The sequence below is a fragment of the Diadema antillarum genome, unplaced genomic scaffold, assembly GCF_040938485.1.
Source record: "Diadema antillarum isolate AM-2024a unplaced genomic scaffold, OU_Dant_1.0 seq00000457_RagTag, whole genome shotgun sequence".
Taxonomy (NCBI): domain Eukaryota; kingdom Metazoa; phylum Echinodermata; class Echinoidea; order Diadematoida; family Diadematidae; genus Diadema; species Diadema antillarum.
In genome coordinates this window covers 426,275-449,665 of record NW_027271429.1, presented here as the reverse complement: position 1 = coordinate 449,665, position 23,391 = coordinate 426,275, and the positions used below count along the sequence as shown (strand labels likewise).

General features: G+C 39.2%; 2 protein-coding genes across 2 annotated transcripts in view; one reads left to right on the top strand and one right to left on the bottom strand.

The window, feature by feature from the left end:
• Positions 1–23,391, top strand: part of LOC139732960 (uncharacterized) — a 480,027-nt gene that overhangs the window by 396,721 nt on the left and 59,915 nt on the right. The gene's annotated exons all lie outside the window — the stretch shown is intronic.
• Positions 7,755–19,915, bottom strand: LOC139732957 (leishmanolysin-like peptidase). The gene is made up of 11 exons (XM_071643794.1): positions 19,898–19,915; positions 19,140–19,219; positions 15,818–15,923; positions 14,886–15,079; positions 14,109–14,217; positions 13,239–13,336; positions 12,481–12,595; positions 11,860–11,973; positions 10,663–10,850; positions 9,238–9,358; positions 7,755–7,853 (listed from the first exon to the last, which is right to left on the bottom strand). Exons 1-11 carry the CDS (start codon positions 19,913–19,915, stop codon positions 7,755–7,757), a joined length of 1,242 nt encoding a protein of 413 aa, XP_071499895.1.

Below are 23,391 nucleotides of genomic sequence, written 5' to 3'. Positions count from 1 at the left end.
TGCCACTTGTTTATCGTTGTAATTGTACATGTATATTCATTTGCAGTAATGAAGTACAGGGTAACCCTTTTATAATGAGGTTGGTGGGACCACCATTTTTTCCTCGTTATAACCGGTACCTCATTGTAAACATAGGCATACTGTATGTTTACTATTTCAATATTTGCAAATTCAGATGAGACCAATAAGATATCCTCTTTTCCCAGGTTTCCCTGTACTGGTACTACTGCAGTACCATTGTAGTACTACTGCAGTACTGGTACTACAGTACTACAGCAGTACCGGTACTGCAGTACCACTATTGGTACTGTAGTACTACTGCAGTACTGGTACTGCAGTACTACAGCAGTGCCGGTACTGAGTACTGCAGTACCATTACTGGTACTGTAGTACTACTGCAGTACTGGTACTGCAGTGGTACTGCAGTACTACTGTAGTACTGGTACTACTGCAGTACTGGTACTGCAGTACTGGTACTGCAGTGGTACTGCAGTACTACTGTAGTACTGGTACTGCAGTGGTACTGCAGTACTGCTGCAGTACTGGTACTGCAGTACTACTGCAGTGCTGGTACTGCAGTAGTACTGCAGTACTACTGCAGTACTGGTACTGCAGTGGTACTGCAGTACTACTGCAGTGCTGGTACTGCAGTAGTACTACAGTGGTACTGCAGTAGTACTGCAGTACCATTGAGGTACCACTGCAGTACCAGTACTGCAGTACTGGTACTGCAGTACTGGTACTGCAGTACTGGTACTGCAGTACTGGTACTGCAGTACTACTGCTGTGTAGTACTGGTACTGCAGTAGGCCTACTGGTACTGCAGTACCAGTACTGCAGTACTACTAGTACTGCAAGGAAGAAGTGAGGTAGTACTGCAGTACTGGTACTGCAGTACTGCAGTACTGCAGTACTAGTACTGCAGTAAAGTGTCCAATTTACTACAGTACTTCTGCAGTACTAGTACTGCAGTACTACTGCAGTACGTGTACTGCAGTAGTACTGCAATACTTGTACTGCAGTACTACTGCAGTACTTTTTCACAAGGGTAAAGCCTGAGGGATTTCAGGAAATTGAATCCACTCAACTCCATCACTTCTGTGATGCCTCTGAAGTTGGATACGCGGCGGTGTCCTACTTGCGCCTGACAGACAAATCAGGCGAAGTACATTGTGCGTTTGTTCTAGGGAAGGCAAGACTAGCTCCCATGAAGGTGCTGTCGATTCCAAGACTGGAGCTGATGGCTGCCGTCCTTGCAGTGACTATGGACCAATGCATTAAGGGGGAACTCGAAATCAAAATCGACGAGACTGTCTTTTGGACTGACTCTACGGCTGTGCTGCAGTACATACGCAGCGAAAGCAGACGGTTTAAGACATTCGTCGCCAACAGAGTCGCTCAGATTCACAATGCATCAACACCTGAGCAATGGAGGCACGTTGACACGAAATCGAATCCGGCAGATGACGGATCTCGAGGTCTGAGAGCATCAGAGCTTCTCAGCAATCAACGGTGGATCACAGGACCAGACTTCCTCAAGAAGGAAGAGAAGTTCTGGCCTGCGCCTCCAAAAGTGCTAGAGCTTGCACGAGATGATCCTGAAGTGAAGAAGGAAATCTTCGTGTTTGCTACTTCGCTCAGAGGTACCATGCAAGATCTCCTTGGTCGATATTCCTCATGGAATAAATTGAAGCGGGTTGTGGCATGGCTTCTCCGCTACAAGAGGTGGCTTCTTGCCAAAGCTAAGGGTGAGCAGATTGGAGAGCTGAGGTCTTCCTTGTCAGCAAAAGAGCTGATGCAATCTGAGGAAGAAGTCATCAAAATTGTGCAAAGAGGTGCGTTTGGTGATGATCTTGATGGCGAAGAACTGAAGGGCTGTGCGTTGAAAAAGCTCAATCCAGTTGTAGTTAACGGTATCCTTCGAATCGGTGGCAGGCTCGGTAATTCTCCCCTAGATTATGATGCGAAACATCCAATTATCTTGCCTCATTAACATCATGTTACAAGACTCCTCATCACGCACCACCATCATTTGGTAGGACACTCTGGGTCCGGTTTGACATGGTCGTCCCTAAGAACAAAGTACTGGGTGATGAAAGGAGGTGTAGCAGTAAGGAAGGTAGTAGGGAAGTGTTTCAGGTGCAAGAGGAGAAATGCACCGAGAGCGGAACAAATGATGGCAGAGCTCCCATCGCACAGAGTCACGCCAGACAAGCCTCCCTTTTCGTATGTTGGAGTTGACTACTTCGGGCCGATTCTGGTCAAACAAGGCCGTAGCAGGGTGAAAAGGTATGGTTGTTTGTTTACCTGTATGAACAGCAGAGCTGTCCATATTGAGGTTGCTCATTCACTTGACACAGATTCCTTCATCAATGCACTGCGACGATTCATCGCCAGGAGGGGCAAGCCAGAGAGAATTGTGAGTGATAACGGGACGAATTTCAGAGGCGCAGAGCGCGAGTTGCGAGAGAGCCTAAAGGCACTCAATCAGTCCAAGGTGAATAACTACCTTCTCGATCAAGGTATAAGCTGGACTTTCAACACCCCAACGGCAAGTCACTTGGGTGGGGCGTGGGAGAGAATGGTGAGGTCGATTCGGAAAATTCTCGGCAGTCTCCTTGGTCAACAGACGGTGAATGACGAAGTCTTGTCTACTGTGTTGGTAGAAGTTGAAGGCATTCTGAATTCACGCCCCCTCACTCAGTTGAGTATGGATCCGCAGGACAACGAACCCCTGACTCCCAATCACTTGTTGTTAATGAGACAGAGTCCCAGTCTTTCACCTGGCAAGTTTGATAAGGATGATTGTTACGGTAGGCGCAGGTGGAAACAAGTTCAGTACTTGGCGTCGGTCTTTTGGCGGAGATGGCAAGCAGAGTACTTGCCTTTGCTCCAAGGAAGACAGAAATGGCTGACTCCACGTAGGAATTTGGCCATAAATGACTTAGTCCTCGTGGCAGATGACCATGCTCCGAGGGGACAGTGGCCGCTTGGGAAGGTAGTCGAGGTGTACCCAGGGAAGGACGGGTTAGTCCGCCAGGTGGAAATCAAGGTTGGATCTAGATTCCTGAAAAGACCAATCTCCAAGCTTTGCCTGCTAGAAGCTGTAGATGGGAAATAAATCTACATCAGGTTGTTATTTGAGATCTCAGTTGAACATGAGTGTAGTATATTGTTTATCGATCGTGTTCAACCTGAGGTATTGTTATCATTTAAGTATGAATGATTGTTAAAATGCCGCTCCTAAGTAATATTGAAAATGACCCCTCTGTAGTAGGCTCATTGGGGCCGGTATGTAGCGGCAGGAAGTATTATTTCCATGTAAATCAGTTACCAAATAGGGGTCCCACCCCTTGGTCGCCCTCAAGAAAAGTACTGTGTTTAAATAGGTATGGCACCCCCAAATCCCTTAGATAATCCCTCTGAGGAGAGGGGTAACATTGTGCCACACCAGCAGTTGGCACATCATCCTTTGTGAGGCAAGGACCACTTGCACCCCAGCAGAGATGTGTAGTGAAAAAGTCTGTGAAGTCAGGGACGGATAACAGTCGGTAAGTTATAACTCTGTCCAAATTTCTATATATTTGAGATGTGGCTGATCAAAGGCAGTTGCACGAAACATCAAATGTTATAATTCAGTCAATATTATTGTCTGTATATAGTATCTGTGTTCCTCATGCACAGAAAGGTTACATAGCAGAGGAGAAAATAAGAAGAAAGACATCTCGCAGATTGATATGATTTGTTCAACCTTTCTCTAGTAAATATTGATTGAGTATATGAGTGATTTAGCTGCTATATCTGTTTGCAGATATATAGGCAGAATCAAAAGCTATGATATGTCTTATATTGTTGCAATGAAGTGTCCTACTGTAGATGTAAGTTTGCTCCGGATACTATATGAAATGTGAATTGGCTTGCAGGAGCAGAGTGCAGTATATAACAAGTGCTGTGTGAACAGCTCCTAGCTGTAATCTCAGCTTTTAACCTTGTGTGTGAACATGACAGTATGAGTCACAGTGTATTGTATATAGCATGCTGTAAGAACAAAGAGAATACGATGCCCAAAGTTTGATACAAGTTCAGGTGTATGGGGGCAGTGTAGGTGGACAATGTCATTGTCCAGCCAAGAGGCAGTAAAACCCTCTGTACATAAATCGAGATTAGTTTAGCTTTCAGACCCAGTTGCAGCATACTTTGCTTGTGGAGTTGGGTAGATGGCATATATCTTACAATTTAACTTACGACGTAGTTGTGGTATAATGAAATGATTCTTCATTATGCACTGTATATTTTCTATGAGCATATAAGCTCAGATGTAGTGAAGAAAAAGGCGAATTTTACCTTTCTATCGTGTTACGGGTCTGTGATGTAGAATAGTGCACCTCCTACAGAAGTTGTTTAGGAGCATCTTGATTGTATGTGCCTCTTCCAATGTTTGGGTTTGTAGCAGAGCAGGAAGGGATTAGCTCACTACGAAAAGAGGTCTGAACGAACAGGCTCTTTGTTTTATCACAGTTTTGCCTCTCCTCCTATGTTCTGTACCTTGCTTCAGCCTTCTCTCTCTCTCTCTCTCTCTCTTCCAATTAATCCTCCATTTCCTTCTTTATTGCACTAAATGTAGTGTACTGTGGAAGTTGTTATCTAATTTATGCAATGCTGGAAGAAGCTTGCAAGTTTCGATGTTAGTGAAAGAATACACTGACTCAGTTGAGCCAGGAGTATTTAGGCTATGTATAATACTGCGCAAATTGTATGTGCACTGTTGAATAAGGTAACAGAATTAGTTGAATTGAAGAAGAAACAAAGAATTGTAACAGAGTACAAAGAATGCAAACGTTATTATGTATTTGTATTGTATTTTTTCTGTTCACTTGCAGTGAACCACACTTATGTGCAGCCGATGCTTACACATGCCAGCTCGACGCTGCTAAAGAAGAACGCCAATAAAGATGCTATTAGTGTTTGAATAGTAAAGAAATTGGTGCCTGTGATCATTGGGCTCGTCGAGTGGAGAGTCTGATTGGTGCACGCGTGCGTTTGGACTGAATCTTAACCACTTCTGTGTAGAAGGCTCGCTTGAGTGCGAGATAACGCTACAATCATCTTGACACAATAGGTACTTCTGCAACACGATATTCAGATGAAAATGAACAGGGACAGTAAAGCTAACTTTGAAGATATTTGTCACAGTTCAGGCAAGTTCTCAACTGCCAGCTCACTGACACTTTTTAGTGTGCACGTAGCAGCTTTCACAGAAATTTTGCATTAGGAGTACATTGCGCAATGATGAAGTGATTTCGAAAGTTCTTAACATCAATTAGAATTTATTTACAAATATCCTTCGTTTCCTTGAGGATTGGAAATCAACAGATAGGCCTACTATGTTGCCCCTTCCCTAGCTTTCACATTACTTTATTTGCTCTGAGAACAACTTTCGTCGTCCAACAAAATATCATCTAGACCCGTTGATAAAGTAGAAGCCATTAATTAGTTGTAAGTTAGCTTTCCTTCCACGAGGTAACTTTACCTTGACACGTTTCGTTGATCCTAACTCGTCCGTTGGCGCACCCACAATAACCGTCGAGACATTGCTCATAGGTGCTGCAATTCTCTGATGAGACGCACATGGCCTCCTCTAAGGGCAAATGAAATGCAGACGATTAAGGAATGCCAGTTAAAGTGTCTATTCTGTGGCTGTGAAAAAAATGCCAACTCGAATCAAGAATCTAGCAAAAATTGTAGATATACACTGCTTGCCTTTTGACAAAAAATACATTCTTCCCTTCTTTTAGTGGCTGAAATTCGACTTCACAAAACTGATTTTGTCAATAGAATCAGAGGTCAATGACAAGACCAGGATGTTGTTGATAATTGTTAACTTATATAGCGCTAATAATCATAGTTAACTTTTAACTATGATTATGTATTTACCCAAAATAATCTTTGGTTTGTATATGTATAAATTATGTTTGATTTGATTGATTGTTTATCTATACATATTTTTAACTGAACTTGTGGAAATAAACTAAGCTGAAATCACCGTGTTATCCAGGATGTGATGTACTTTTATCTGAGATTGGTAATAACAATAATTACTAATGACGGAAAATAGGATACCGTGTATCAGTAAGATCTAACTTTATATTGGGAAGTGGTGTTTACAGTACTACTACTACTACTACTACTACTACTACTAATATTAATATTATTAATAATAATGATTATTATGGTAACAGTTATAAAGCGCTTTATATTTATGTTTCTAAGCGCATCAATACGGAAAAATATTAAATTTAAACACAGCATTATGTACATTATAACAGCAACAACAAACAATTAGGATGGAGTAAATACATAAGTTTTCAGCAATTACGTAAACACTTGATCGTAACATTATATTCTCGGTCTTTGTACCGTATTCACAATGAGTCCCGGTGTATCCCGAAGAGCAGCTGCACGAGTAGCCGGTTATGAGATCATAACAGGTCCCTCCATTGTGGCAGGGGGAACTGCTGCATTCGTTCACATCTGTAACATACACACAGACAAAGGAATTTTTTTGAAACTATTTCATGAAAGGTGCATAGGTCTGGTATAGTTTGCGTTTGAATAATCTTCACTAAAAAGCAATCAAAAAGTTTCTCTCCTGCTCGTGTACTGTATCAACACGGTTTCATGCAAGTATGCATATGTCTGAATAAAACCGCAATTTATTTAGACATAGCAAACTCAAAATGTGTACTATACGACTATACGAGCATATACGAGTAAATATGCACTGTTTATTGTGGCAGAAAATACACATGAGTAGGTTTCAATAGACACAGAATCGCATTATTAGATTCCAAATCAGTGATACGAGAATTATCACATCTCAATATGACCACCGTCATTTCACAAAGGAGGACGGCCGTGCTCCTTATCATTCTTTTTTTTTCATCGGAGGCCAACAAACAAGTTTCAAATAAAAAGAAGAATTTAACGCATATTTACCTGCTTCACACGTTGTCCTCCTGTAGTCGTTTCCCAACTCATATAAACTCCCCTGTTTAAAGGTTATATACATAAAATATGCGTATAAAACAAAGGAGAATAAATTGAAAAATCTTATTGAAGACAGAAAAAAAAAATCACTACCAAGGGACAGTGAAAGATGATAATCTCTGCTGCAATATGCCACATTAGCCCTAACAGAACCGTCTGACAATCCTATTGGTATTAGATATAAACATGTTACTCTTGGACCGAAGGAATTGATACCATGGTTTCAATTTAGTCTGCGAAGACCAGCAAAGTGATGCTAAAAAGTCCCAGCTTTTTAGATGGGTGAAAGATATAATGATTGACATATTAACAATGAGATTAATTCTTTCAACACCTAGAGGTAAGGTACGTATTGTTGATGGCAGCTGCTCTGACGGGATCTAATCTTACAACGAAAGAATAATATCGCACTGACACGTCTGAACTCAGAAATAAAGGATAGCGGTATACCTTTATGTATTCACTACAAAAAAAAAACAACTTCATCGGTATTAGTGTAATGTCAAAGACGACTTTTGATTGTGAAATGTATGTGATTGCACATGCAGAATTTTAGTCAAAATGTAAAGGGTCATTCAAAATGAAAAACATAATGAAGATATACTCGAAACTTAATCGTAAAACAATTCGTATCGATCAATAAACTAATTATAAATGATAATCAGAAGTAAGCAAATGCGGGTTTAAGCTATCATACTCATATTACTTCAACTTACAGTGACATATGGACAGTGGTCAGCCGTTCCATACTGCCCGCCATAGTAGGCGATCTCCGTTTCGTTTACGTCCGGTAAGGAGTCAAAGTACTGCAACAAAAAGTGTGTTTGGAGGAATGTTTGGAGAAATGTCTTTTTGATTTAGAATAGATTGTTCCTTGTTATAGTTTCACTTCTTATAGCAGTATGTATTTATATTTTCATTTTGGATTAAACAGGTAGGCTATATCACATCATTTCTCCATTCATTATTTCTGTACTGGGTCTGTGGACAGGCATTACTGTATGCTTTTCTGTACCAGTCAGTATACTCAAAGCAAAAAATTTACGGGGTTATTACGAAACGGTATGTATATGAATAGGGTAAAGTAAACTCTGTTTCGTTGGTATTGAAAACAAACCCTACCTCAGTTAAGTTGGACTGGCTCATTTCATTCCTAAGTACACAAAGCTTTGCTTCTTTTCAGTTTTTCTTTTCCTACTAGGCCTAGTATTTTTCTTTTCATTACCTGATTTGGCTGATTTTTTTCTTTTTCTCTTTGACGTAATTTTGTATTGATTCATCCATTCTGACATTGTCATATGCCTCAAGAAATGCTGAATAAATTATATCATTCGTGGTCACTTCAAGTATTACTCGTACAGCCGTGCATTGCGTCTCATCAAATACAATGCCGGAAAAAGTGAAATGCCTCTCCACTATACCCATTGATGGTAGCTTCATACAAGTTATTGGTTCCGCAGTCATATCCCTAAGATTCTCGACCGCTTCTTACGTTTGATAAGGAACTCTCACTTTGTTTTCCATTTCGAATTTTTATTTCCCGTACAAATACGACGCCTCAGTTACTAGGAATTGATAATTGTAAGTGGCTGAAAATAACGTATCTGTAGATGATACGGCAATTATCTACATTGATATCGACTGAATATTTATGCAGAAGAATCTGAAGAAACGTATAACATTCTACTATAGCTACCTTTATCATTTGAAGAGAAGAGATTTTACCCCTTTTTTGCATGCCGTCTCGGAAGCTATCTTTAAGGTGACAAGGATGCACTCGCGATAAGAATTTCAGAATGATTCGACGATTTTTGAAAATTGAATGCAATTATTTCATAATCGACTTTGAGAAAATAGTGAAACGTCCTCGATCTTTATTTACGCTTATTTACATGTAAATGTATTTACAAACTCTAGCTGCACTCAATAGTACAACAAATCACAAATCTCTTTGAAAAATATTTGGGTGATATGGGGTCTATATCCCTTTCATGAAAGAGTTCTTATTGATAATGGAGAAGGGGCCGATACTTTGCAGAAACGGAATTGAAAATGGACATTAGCTGACGGTTACTGGACTTTACCATGACATTTGGTTCAATCACATTATACTGATATGCATGCTGTAGATGATACGGAATATATTTATGAGAGCAATCTGGAGACGGTTGGATAGTACTACATATTTACCTGATAAAGACTTGGAAGAGGTTGATCAAATCGCATTAGGTTACACCTGCCAGAGAACCCTCTTTCTGCGTCACACTGGGGAGCGTTTATTTGGTCACAGAAGGGCTCTATAGAATCTCCCCTTTGCACGGGAAAGGAAAAAGAAAACCAATTTTGATGAGGATGCATTTATGGTGTCATCATCTGTTTAACTCTTTATGTGCCGTGGTGTAAACTCCCTGTGTCCCACGCAATTCTGAGACAGCAACGTAGTCATGCGTTCAGAAAACACTCTGTTTTTCAAATCTGTGTAACTTTTATAGGTTGTTATTATTTTGAACATGTACCAACCGAAGTTGGAGAGAAAATGCCGAGCTTTGCTTTGATGTAAATTATATGACAATCTATGATTGTTTTTCTTCCAAATGACCGGTAGCTGTGTAGAGTCATGACTTTTGTACACAAAATAGTGACTGAAACTTTATCCAACAGGAAACATCGCCTGATATTCAATCACCACATAAAATGCAAGCTACATGTGACAAGAATGGAGTCGCAAGAATCGCTTTTAATTTACTGTGAAATTTAGCGATTTATCGATCGATTTGGATGGGTTTCTGCGTTTGAGAAGAATTATGCAAACTTGGCACGTCGTCGACCGAGTTGGGCTTGCGAACATGGCACATAAAGAATTAAAAAGCATTTAAAGACGCAGACTTCAAAGTTAATCTGAAAAGTAAAATGATCAACATTTCCACCTGTTTTAGATTTTTTGATAGCTAAATTGGGGAATTGTAGAATAGGGAAAACAATAATTACGCAATGATCAATTCGAATGGAATCATTCTTTTCTCTGCAGAGGGATCAATTTCATTCCTTTTTATCAGATACAGTGTAACAAGATATAATCGGTTTGCGGTTAACCATGTTTAGTCCTTAGAAGGACTGTTGGAATGACATGAGAAAAGAAAGAGAGAAAGTCGGATAAGAGGCAAGTTATTAAGTGATAGTATTCGAATACTATCACTCAATTCTTTTCTCTTATCGGATTTTTTTTTTCTTTCCTCCTGTCATTCTAACAGTCCTTCTAAGGACTACACATGGTGAACCGCAAACCGAGTATATCTTATGTACTACACCATGCAAACGCCTTCCTTCAAAAAAAAAAATCATACAGTTTAATACTTTATATAATGCATTTCGTCAGCACTTGAATACGTCATATCATTTACGTAAGCCTGCTTGTAGGCTTGATAATGTATTTTTTTTTTTATCACAAGGTCGAATGCTATACTTTTCTTGGTTCGAAAGGATTTCTTTAAGAAAAATGTGAGCTTGGTCTAAGCATACAGTACAGTATAGTATTTTCAGGTGTACTAATGAAGGATATACACTTTCCAATAATATCAGTATTAAAATCCGAAGGTTAAACATGAAGAAACTCACCTAGATCTCTTAGTGTCCATCAACCATTTGCAACTCTTTGTGACGAAATCACAGCCAAGATTCTTGCCGTAATTGAAAGGATCAGCCTGGTCGTAGTTGGCGCTGTACCAGCCCGTGTCTTCGAAGAAGGCGAGGGAGAAGCGAGAGAAAATCCGAAGAAAGCTGATAAAACCCGTCATACTCTCTCCCTACAGTGAGTCAGAGGGAGAGGGAGAGAGAGAGAGGGAGAGAGAGAGAGAGAGAGAGAGAGAGAGAGAAGGAAAGAGGACGATAGCATTGACAAAAGATCCAACAACTGATGCTATAAGGATTAGAACCAACACTTGCTTTCGGGCGAAAACTCGGTTGTCTAGTGGAGATGACGCCTGTCCGGTGATCAGGAGGTTGTAGGTTCGAATCCTGCTCGAGTATGTACGCCCATGATTTTTTTTTATCATGGCTACTACTAAAACACTGATCAATTCAGTGCTTATTTACGTCGATGTAGGGCAATTTGTCAATCAGTTGCAACTGATGAAAAGTATGTTACCGAATATTTTAGGTTCATACGCCCGATGGAGATCTTAGTATTTTGCGATATTCAGGTTTATTATTGTAGAATGGACGAGGAAAACGTAATTAACCAGGATTATCAGCAGTGCTGGCAGGTCTATACAAATTGAGTGATACATTCGAAGACACATACAAGAGAAATTGTCTTCTCAAGAAGATTTATATATATATATATATATATATATATATATATATATATATACATATATATATATAACTGTCGTTAACCGTTAAACAATCTATTTAGCTAGATGGGTGCCAACTTAGTGTCTGATACATATATATATATATATATATATATATATATATATAATACATTTTTATATACATATAATTCTATATTTCATGTCAATTTGTTTTATTTCATGTTCATTACTTCCACACATTGAATTAAAGATATAAACGAGACATCTCCAAAGTTCATAATACGGAGAAGAGTAAAAAAATATACACTTCTAGAGCAAATTTTGACCTTCTATACAGTGCAAAATGTGGAGGCGAAAAATCAAAGGCCATTTTTCTGCCGTGGTTTCTCCTTAATGTTAAAACATGGCAACCGTTTTATTTCTATACGCGACGAAAGACATGAAAGAGAGAAAGAGAAAAGAAAATAAACATAGTGAGAAGAGAGAATAGTAAACTTACTCCCATGATTCGTTGCTCGAAGTGCGCGAGACCGGTTCCTCCTGTTTGTCCCATGTTATCTTCTATCTCCACTCCTTCGAGTGTCGGACAGCCGAAATGTTCCCGCGCCTCCCTCTGTAAAACGATGCAAACATGGCAAAGGGCTATCAGGATTTTGTGTATACATGCAACTCCACTTTCGAATATCAAACTCTTAGTCTCTCTCTCTCGCTCTCTCTCTCTCTCTCTCTCTCTTTCTCTCTCAAAATACACATGAGAGAAATAATGCACTATGATAATCAAACGTCCTCCGTTTTCCAAACAGAACTCTTCAAGCTGAGCCAAGTTTATGATAACCGACACTAACCGAGTAGACTTAATCAAAGAATGGGGGAGTTTCGGTTCTCCTCTTTTGACGTTTGAACTTATTTAGAGATATGCAGTTATGGAACGATAATAGGAGTTGGATATTCTGTTGTAGAATATAATAACAACAATAATGATATTAATAATCATCCGAATAATGACATATGTATGCAGCCCATGTCCAAATGAACTTTACAATGGAATCATTGATGAATATCAATAGGTCTACAATGATGTCATCCTAAAGGAGAAGTAGTTTATTCTGATTTAACCCACCACTAGATTGGGCGTGACAAAGAGTCGGACGGTACGATTGAACACGCCGTCTCTGACATCCCAGTCCAGCGTCACCTCCTTAATCACAGTATCACTCCACTGGTATACACCAAGCCTTGAATAATAGTAGAAAGCAGTATGTTGATGATGAAAAAAAAAAGACACAGAAGATAAGAAATATTGTTTATACTCCAACCAGCCCCATAACCACGTCAAAGTGCCGAAAATTTGTCACTTGTCGAGCTCCTTTTTCACACCTTTTGGCACTCTTCAACTCTTAGGGTAAGAAGCGTTGCTAAAATCCATCATCTGCTTAATGCTAGAAGTAGACGTCTAAAGAAAGTAAATGTCTTGAATCATGCAGTCCATAATGTCTATTGTCTATTCCTTAAGGCATATGTCGTGGACTAATCATTCTCACCTGCACTTCGTAAAACAAACTTGGCGGACAACCGACTGAACACTCATGAATTAAGTTAATCTTCCACGTGAAGCTTAGGATCTGTCGTTGACTATATATTATGTCATCCAGTACAGCTGACTTTCTTCAGGTGGAAGTTGCAACTCACTGTACCTCGTGTTATCTTTATAGCACACGTTGAATCCTACTGAATTGCTCATTAGACACACTCTCAATTATGATACGATATTCGTGAAAGGTTTCCAGTTTAAGAGGGTCAATTAAGGCATCACTTTCTCCAATGATTCCATGCTCCTTTTACAGTGGAATGACTGCCCACATGCTGGACACAACTTACTCGTAATTGATTTCGGGTAGACCTGTTGTTTCGTTGACGGGAGTCCTCGGATCACCGTTTTCATCTCTAAAGAATGCATATAGTGCGGGGCTGAAGCCCTGGAAGAGAGAAAATAGGCAATGGCATGAAATACAGTACCATTATTTATGCGTATTGACAGCTAACAAAATAAAAATGACTGAAAGTGTGAACACTAGTCAACGGCTAAGGTTTTTGTATAGCATGATGTCTCTGAGCCCACCTAGTGTGCTCATATTATACAGCTCTATGGCACTGTTAAGGTGTTAAACCAAGAGACTGCTTGGAGTCACTAGATCCCAGGCTAGCTTGTCGTGGTTTTTGAAAAGGAAGTTTTAAAATCTGGGGCCATATCAATAGCCATTTTGCTGGTGTGTGTGTGTGTGTTTTTTTTTTTTATCTCGGCATTTTGCATGAGTGTAGAAAGTAACCGAACCACATGACTGTTGTTTCTTTAAATTGCTTGAGGCGCCCACTGTCTATTGTTGTTAAACGATTTTGGTAAAATGTATTTCACCTGTAGTAACCCTCTATTGTAGTAACTTCTCTACAAGGAATGAGTGCAATGTAACTTAGCCTGACAACTAATGTCCCGGATGTAAGATTTAGCCTCATGATGATTTTTGAAAGTGATAATAATCACGAAGGTCTACTTTTTTCTCAATATGATTGACAGATTGCCCGAGCATGACTTCTTGTATGCTAACATAAGGTGATTAGGTCATGGTCATGGACCACATGCCGGAGAAAATCTATAAAAACTCAACAAAATTCCCCAAGTTTCGGTTTATTGAATACCTGGCATGTGAGATAAGGGGGGAGGGGGGAAGGGAATGTCTTGCGAGTACTTACGAGTGCATGAAATATTTCATGCTGAATGATGATGTCGAAAATCTCCTCATCAAACTGGGCAAAAATGTCTATCCATCGAGGACACATATTGATGAAGCCAATCAATGGTCTAGAGATTGTATGATGAAAACAGATAATCAGGTGCAATGAAAACAACTAGATTGAAGAATTAAATGAAATGGAATAAGAATAGATAGACATTCATTTTTCTTTATATGCCATATTTAATGAACTTAAAAAACTACAAAAAAGACATTGATAAAGTAGTACACAAGTCAATAAAGGTTATAGAAGTGATGAATCTGCTGAACCTGATGTATGCACAATGTATTTCGTATTTACACAAACACATAATGTGCACATATAGATATATACATGATTATAATATGATAATCCATGTATAATTATATCAATTAAGGGATTGTGCTTCTCTCATTCAAATAGCAATCACTTTTCTTAACCAGCTGACACGAATTTGTTTCATTTTTTTTTTTGGAAAACTGTTGATGACAAAATAAATGCAGGCCTCCATGAAGAAAACGACAAGCTGCAGTAGAATAGGATAACACGAAGCGAAAATTCGAGAACAAATTCTGAATATTTCGCTGACAGAAAATAAATCGTATTCAAATTTTGACATGTAAAGTAATTGTTAGGGGGCTAACCATTCATGGTAGAGTGACAATATCCGCACCGATCTGACACATAAGACATTGTTGATGTAGGTTGTTACTTTTATTTGACTAGTCTTCAAGTGGCCAACATACTGCAACACACCTGTAATCACCGGATCTCAAATAACACGGACTAGCAAAGGCCAAGATGCCTCCGACACAGGAATCCGACAAGGCAGCCACGTGTAGTACGTAGTGAACGTCTTGGACCCCGTAGCTGGTCGTGTCGTTTGCCTGAGGTCCTCGGCAGTCGTACAACCACCCCGTTCCATTCTCCACTTCACAAGTGTAACATGGCTATGAAGGGCAGGACAGAAGGGTAGTGTAAATTAATGATGAAAAACAAGTAAAATGAATACACAGCGTAACAAACAACAAAGTTGATAAAGAATTACAAGACTGAATAGATAACGGACTACCGTAAATTCCGGGGTATATAGGCCTTGAGCGTAATTAATGAAAACCTCTCTCAATCTTCAAATGAATGGTGATTGTTACACTTCATTGTTATTATAAACATTGCATTTTTTCACCTGTTTTCACGAAGCAATGATATCAGTGGATTGGGTATTATAAAGTTATGATGCCCCTTCATAAAATCGCTCATTAAGGCTGACAAAATTTATAGTATTGGTAGATGATTATTCAACTTTCATATGTATTTTTGTAATGGTTATTGATATAATATCTACGGTACATAATGTTATACATGATATATAGATACAATTTCACATTCATATTGTTATATATTCATATAGCTGAGGTAAGGCTGAACACATCCATTTTTTTGAATGTTAATAGACGGAATCTACAAACAGTGTTATGATTCTTTTTAGTGCAGAATCTAAGTAACTTCTGTATGGGTGCTACTTCATCTTAAATGCAAGCAATGCGTCATTGTTGATTCCCAACATTTCACAATGATCCTCTTTTTTTGATTTGTCTCATTCAATAATTTCACAAATACAATTCTTGATACAATAAACAATTAAACAAACTAAACAATTCAAGAGAGATCGGCGTCACCAAACTCACCTCAAGGTGACTTTCAGGCAGTTCAATCAGACAATACGGACGAGCGCATTCGTGGATGCAGTATCTAGTTCCGTTTTCGATCTTAGCAGTGCCTTGGGGACAAGCCCTGCATGGTGGGAATCATCAAAACTGTGTTTCACAATTAACGAGGGTAGAGTTAAAAAAATCACCATTTCCCTACACAACAACAACAACAACAACAACAACAACAACGCCGCCATCAACGACAGCAGAATAAAGATACGATCAGGACCCCGTTTCATAAAAGTTCTTATCATCAACAAGTTACGATAGTTGTTATAGCCTATTGGAATCCTTGCATTTGATTGGCTGAGACGAAATTTGTCATAGAAATGTGGCAGTTGTTACTGATAACAAGTTTAAGTATAAAACGGGACCCAGGATTTATGTAAGGAATGACAACTTTCTGAACCGATTCCGGCTAGCATGAAATAGGCAGTTGCCCATACAGGCACCTACTGACATACTTGTACTGCAGTCTGTATTATGTCCACAAGAAATCACAAAATTTCCATTTTTGATTTGCTAGAACGCAATTGCACTTAAAGGGGAAGGCTAGTAACTGATCAGTGGGAATCAGTGGAAATGCTGGGAGATGATGTTCCAATCCTTATGGGATTCATTCAAGAGTTCATTGTATATCTATTGTTGTGTGAAAATGGTTTGCTTCAGAACGGTCTCATATTCAAGTAATGTGCAGATTAATGCTCCGTCACTGACCAGGGACGCTAACCTGGAAGCATTAAACTGCACATTACTTGAATATGAGACCATTCTGAAGCAAATCATTTTCACACTACAATAGATATACAATGAACTCTTGAATGAATCCCATAAGGATTGGAACAATCATCTCCCAGCATTTCCACTGATTTCCACTGATTCCCACTGATCAGTTACTAGCCTTCCCCTTTAAGCCGAAGATACTAGTATCTATATCTAACTTCTCATTATTTCGAAATTAGCCGGGGAATAATATCGTACTTTCATACTAACTACCAGAAAATCTGAATTTTCATTTTTTTTTCAACACGATAATGGACAATTGTGAGGGGTGAAGGGATTATGACATCATCAACTCACTCATTGATTTTTGTATGGTCATAACATAATTAATGTTTAATAACTACAAAAATTCTGGTTATAACTTTCCTCATTCTTATCCGATTTAGATTACGTTTGAGTTTCTCGTCAAGAAACCAAAAAAGAGTTTGCAATTTACAAGCTATAGGGAGGTCGATTCCCTGAAAAAAAAAAGAAAAACGTATAGAGTTGCAATGATAACACCCATGAGTTGTGTCGCTCTCGTTCTTATGGGTTGATCTGATTTCAAAAGCCATTCATATGAATCCAAGGCTAATGCATGAAAAGATTGATTCGATTGTGTTCTCGATTAATACCAGACGTCACTATGGTTCCATCCGACCATGGAGCTACTATCGAATACGTAGCTCCATGATCCGACGGAGTCAAGGTTTGGAAAGCATTAAATGCGCGCACAAGTAAACACATTCGTCAATACAAGTTTACACACGTTACGCTCATTAATATGTGGACCCCTCTGAAAAGTAGCTCTGCTGATCAGGGGGGCATTTCATGAAGGAACTTGTCGGATGAAATATCTGAGAAGTCTCTTCTATCCGACAAATTTTGAGAAATTCTTTGGTCTGATTGGCTGATTTCTCTGAACTTGTCGGATATAATTGACTTGTCGGACATTTTATCCGACAAGTTCCTTCGTGAAATGCCTCCAAGGATGTTCTACCCCGTGACGTGGAAATGAATTCACTTCAATTCAATTAACGTTCAGATTAAGAAAACAACAACAACGACACCGTCACCCCATCCTATTTCTCTGACATTGTTCGATATATGTGTCGATTGCAGGACCCGAAATGAATTTACTGATCAATGTCTGGAAAGATATCTCATTTGGAATTCTGGCATAACGTCATGAATGAGAAGGTAGCTTCGGGACAGTAGCTAGATCTTTGCATTTTCGCACAGCGTGTTTAACGAGTTCGGAATGTCATGATCAAATTCATCATTTTATTGTCAAACAAATTCATTTTCCTGTCGATCAAATTGATCAAATGTGACCGCGCATCACAAAACAAACAAAAAGTCGCACACACTGATTTTGTGTGAGGACTGAAAATAGATGAAATGGGTCAACCGAGCCGATCTTGACTTTTTCATATTTTCTGAAAGAGCAAGTCTTCTTCTACATTATGGTAAAATTTGAGATCATAAAACCTGCAGGAAAGTGTGTTTTTTTACTGAGCAGTTTATCTCGAACAGTTTTTGGTAGAATGGTGTGAGTAGGTGTGTCTTTAGAGTCCCCTTTTCATTTCTTAAAACCTTGTACACACTCTTCACTTTCAACGCTAATAAATTTTGAAAGGATGAGAATATTACTTTCAAAGTTGGCAGTGATAATGGACAGAATGTGTTAATAAGGCATGCTCAATTTCAGTTTAATCTGATAATCCCTTCATTGTTTTTACTCTGGTCGTTTACATCCTGTTTTTTTTTTTGTCCCATTCATCGCACAGCCAGCAGGGCTTGGTAAATATTTAGCGCTTGAATGGACATTGTACTGCAAAGCCTCTTTTCTCGCTTCACACTTTTCCCGAGTGTGTGCTTTCTTCTAATATTTAGATACACTGCTAGGTTAGGAGAGTCCATTTGATTTGAGTTATACATCATTTTAAAGTTTAAAATCTGCTCTTGCAGAATATGCTCTTAACTAAAATGTCATGTCCGGCGACTTTGTGTTCGTTTTGTGATGCAGGGTCACAAATGTTATACATTAATGGACCTTTATATATCGAGGGTTAACCACATTGCATCATGTAATGTATGTGTGGTGTAATAAGTTTATTAAAAAAAAAACTTTTTCTGTGTCATTGAAGGGAATAGGTCATGAAGGTATGATACCAAAGTGAGTCCTGTGAATAGAAACTATGTTTTACGTATATGATTAAAGGCCGTAAATTTGATGAGTAAACGATTCGATCAGGGCAATAGTTCCAGCATTGTTCATCCGCGTGATCCGGGGACAGTTTTAGTAAACTTTGACGGAAACGAATGTCAGTTCACGCAATTGATTTGTGCTCAGCTTCTGTGACAGTAAAAATTTGAGTTGCAATTGAAAAACAACAACAACAACAAAACAACTAGCACGTGTGACAAAGCTCGATATTGAATGACAGTGTTCCATAGCTGTGAGGCAAGGTTGATTGTTCATGTGAATCATGTGACTATCGATACCAGAATTATTATTCAGAGTGTGACTTACCAGTCGACAGCAATGTCTGCTCTCTCTCCCTTTACTTGAAGGAGGTTGGCTATCCGATTTAGTGTTTCAGTGGTAATCCTCTGTGTAATGTGCAAAAGCAAGAACAAGAATTAAAATGTAGTGAGCTGGACGTCTAATACCATCACACCTCATGTTCAATTTCCCTTCAGTTAACAGTTTGAAAATGACACTTACAAAATGAAGAATGCTTTATTGGAATCCTACATAAGAACTATAAGAAGATGTAAGAAATACCCGTTGCCAGGTATAAGTGTTCAGGTTCAAAAGATTTCCATTAGGTGATGTTATGGCGTCCTCAAATTGCGAACCCGTGTACAACTTTGGTGTAATGGGGTTGCTGTCAATATCTCTGTTTCCCAAAGCAAGTGGGCCTTTAAAACGGCACATCAAAATAACAAACTCACACTCATACACACCTGAGAAAACATGTATGAACAGACACACACTCACACATTTATGTGTCATGCACTGGCGAATCGCTTGCTAAATGGAATAGTATAAAAAGAAAGAGCGAAATAAAAAAAACAATAAAATTTAGGAGATTTGCAATTGTGAAGTGCTGCAAATTTTCTCAAAACAGTTCTTCATATAAATATAGAAATGAAAAAAGCTGTATGACCGAATTAGGGGAAACTTCCAGTGTCATAACTTTCTAATACAAATTTTCTTTTCGAATTTTATTACATTTTCCTCTTTGAAATATTTTACTCTTTTTACTCTTTCGTTTTTAAACTAACTTTTATCTGGTCCGACATGGCCCTTTGACTTTACCTGTATGGTTTCATTGTACGTGCTTTCCAGTACACTCTGGTGGTACTCGACGTGTATAGCCAATGCATCCTCTCAGCATCGACGCTGCGACGGGACACGCGAGGCGAGGCGGAGGGGTGTGTGTGTGCGTGGTCGATGAGCTGTGCAGGCGAAACAAAATTACGGCAAAGTCAAAGACACTCGTTATATACTACGCAATGTTATCATGTTAGGTCCAAGGGATGTATGAATACAGGCAATTCTGTACAGTGTACATTTTGTGCGCATATTATGATCTCAGATATGTGTAATATATAATATAGATAAAAATGCCATTTCTCCAGGTACCGTAGCGTATTCTAGTAACTCTATTTTGGCCTGGGTAACTTGTTTGAGTAGCTCAGTTACATAGAAACCTAATTTCGATTTCTGAAGAGGAAACATCGTTCTCAGAGAAACTAAGGGAAAGAGTTCCATATGTACCCCCCCCCCCCCCCCAATAACCTAGGACTCCAGGGTCTGTGTTACCCTAGGAGTAGGACTGACTTCAGGACACACAGAGTAATCATCAATGTTACCCTTAGAACCCTAACCCTAACCCTAACCTCCAACCAATAACCCTAATCCTAAAGCCACCCAGATTTAATCATTTTACTTAGATATTACACTTGTATGTATCACTTTTTTCAGTTTTATGAGGTGTAAAAACTGCAGGCTATAGAAGGAGATCAATTAATATCGAATCATGAGCGAAAGCTCCGTGGTCTAGTAGAGATGGCGCCTGTCCGGTGATCAGGAGGTCGTAGGTTCGAATCCTGCTCGAGTATGTACGCCCATGGTTTTTTATCATGGCTACTACTAAAACACTAATCAATTCAGTGCTTATTTACGTCGATGTGGGGTAATTTGTCAATCAGTTGCAACAAAAACATCTCGACGGAAGAATTCCATGAATTTGAATGACACAGTCAGTAAGACATCTCACGTGGGTTCACGCAGTAAGCGTCAGACAAAGCTATTATTTGCAATACACTGTGCTATCACCCGAGTGAAGGAAGACCCCCAAAACAAGGACGACAACAAGACAAGACAAAGCAAAACAAAACAAACAAACTAATAAACCAACCCGCATCTTCATCAATCATTGTCAATTGTTTCTTTAAAAATGGAGTATCTCTTACATGTATTGGATTCTAAATTGTTCCTTTTAACATTTCGAAGAGAGTTACATGACTGCACAATATTCCTAATACTTGTCATAAGCTCCTAACAGAGTCATGAATGGATTATTTTGTTTATTTTTCAAAATATTCATATATAAAGGTATTATTATTGTAATATATGTATATGTATATAAGTATATTGTGACGAACTCGCCTTCTCGTCGTGAATTAAGAGAGTGTATTTGACTGTCTGTACAAATGTCCCCGCGAGCCGTGTCAGGATGGCCGAGTAGGCGGGGTTCGTTTTGTTGCAGTTTACAACGATCCCTCTAAATCATTAAAACTACTAGTCTGTACGCTACCATGTATTATGTTGTGTCAGAAGCAGCTCACCAACACAAGCGGCACACATACCAAGTTCAGCATCACTTATGTATGTCACTCCCAAGCGTCACTTGTAGAGGATGTTAAATTGGTACACTTATTTTGTTACCAACTTTTACTACCAACTCTTGCTACCAAGTTCTGCTACCAAGTTTTGTTACCAACTCTGCTACCGACTTTTGCTACCAACTCAGTCACGCTAACGTGGAACACCTTTCACAACCATATGGTGGCACAGGTATCGTTGATGGCACGGGGTAAAGTGCTATATCGCACCGTTACCAACTTCCTCAGGCGACGACTGGAACTTGGATTGGGGAAAGGGCATATGCGACAAGTCACATTACCACTATTCCCGGAATCCAACGGCGACGACTGGAACTTGGATTGGGCACGGACTATGCGACAAGTCACATTACCAATATACCCGAAATCCAATGACTTGCTAGTTGGTCTTCTCAGGAACATGTACCTCTACTCTCCAAGCTGTTGTATCGTGGTAGAACACTCAAGAAGACACAGTGAAGTCAGCATTACAGGAACACATGTACAGTTTATTACATGTAGAAGCAAACAATAACAACACATTGGAAATGTATCATACACGGGCTACTTGTTGCGGACTATGTCACACAACGGCCAATTTATATGCCTCTCCTCCTATCGCGGAGTAAGGAGGCAATCCCGCACGGCCGTGAACAACGGGGAAAATACTCGCAGTAGTTGTTCAAATTATTTACAATGTTGGCGTGGTTATTAAATTCGTACAACAATTATACATTTTAGCAGTATCTCTTGTACATGGTTACTATAATTCGGCATGTATCATCGGTCTAAACCGGAGTTGGTATTATAATAATCCAAACTTGCCCATGACAAACAAGTAGCCACATATCTAATAATAAATATTAAAACTCATAATAATGCACTACCACATTACAGCATTTGCCAAACGTTCCAATCGTGCCCCCTTTCTATGCTATAGGCACAATCGATCATAACAAATTATAATCGAAACGGTTAAATCGAATCGGTTCCACCGAATTTCGTTACAATATATATGTCATTATATATATATATATAATTGTATGTATATAAATACAAATATATATATATATATATATTTATGTTTATATATATAATACTTACATACATAACAGCGATTGCAGTATCACTTTGTTGTATTTACACGGCTTTAAATTGCTAATTTTTTGCTTTGTCGATGGTATTTTAACAAAGGAGAGTTGATAAGTCTTGAGTCTTGAAAAATGACGAGGAAAAAAAAACTAGAAGATGACGACGAAAACTGTCACATGAGGACCACCGTTATAGTTCCCATACACTCACCTGGTCATAATCTACAGGCGGAGTAAAACACTTCCCTTCGAGAAGGCCTTCATGTGATAATCCCATGCATTGATGAAGGAGGGTTAACAACAGAATAGCTCGCATGACCCCGAGGTCACACGAGTACGCTGACGTATCCACCTGCCCGCGATTTTTGTGTTTGTACCCAGCAGTAGTACCCATTGTATCGACAGCCACGCTCAGCTGGTCGAAGGATCGTTTCTGGATCAGTGTGATCTACAAAAGTTTTCCTTTGCCTCCCGATTTACTAATGATCATCCATTACTTCAGTCCTACGTTCGTAAAGCGCGATTGAAAAGCGTGTCAACAAAACATCTGTCCTGTGCGAGTAGTTCTCGAATCAGCTTGTCCGTGGTAGGCGCCACTTCTTGGGGTCATCGCCACTGGCACGTTGACTGTACGCCGAGAGATCTACACCTACTTCGATGAAAATAAAAAAGCAACTTGAAGTTCCACCCCAGCTGTAGCGCCACAACAAGGGGGAGCTGCCGACTCAACGATGTGGTAAATTCATTATTCCGATGCAGTCATTAAAGATGCAGTCATTAAAGTGCGTTTCTTTACAG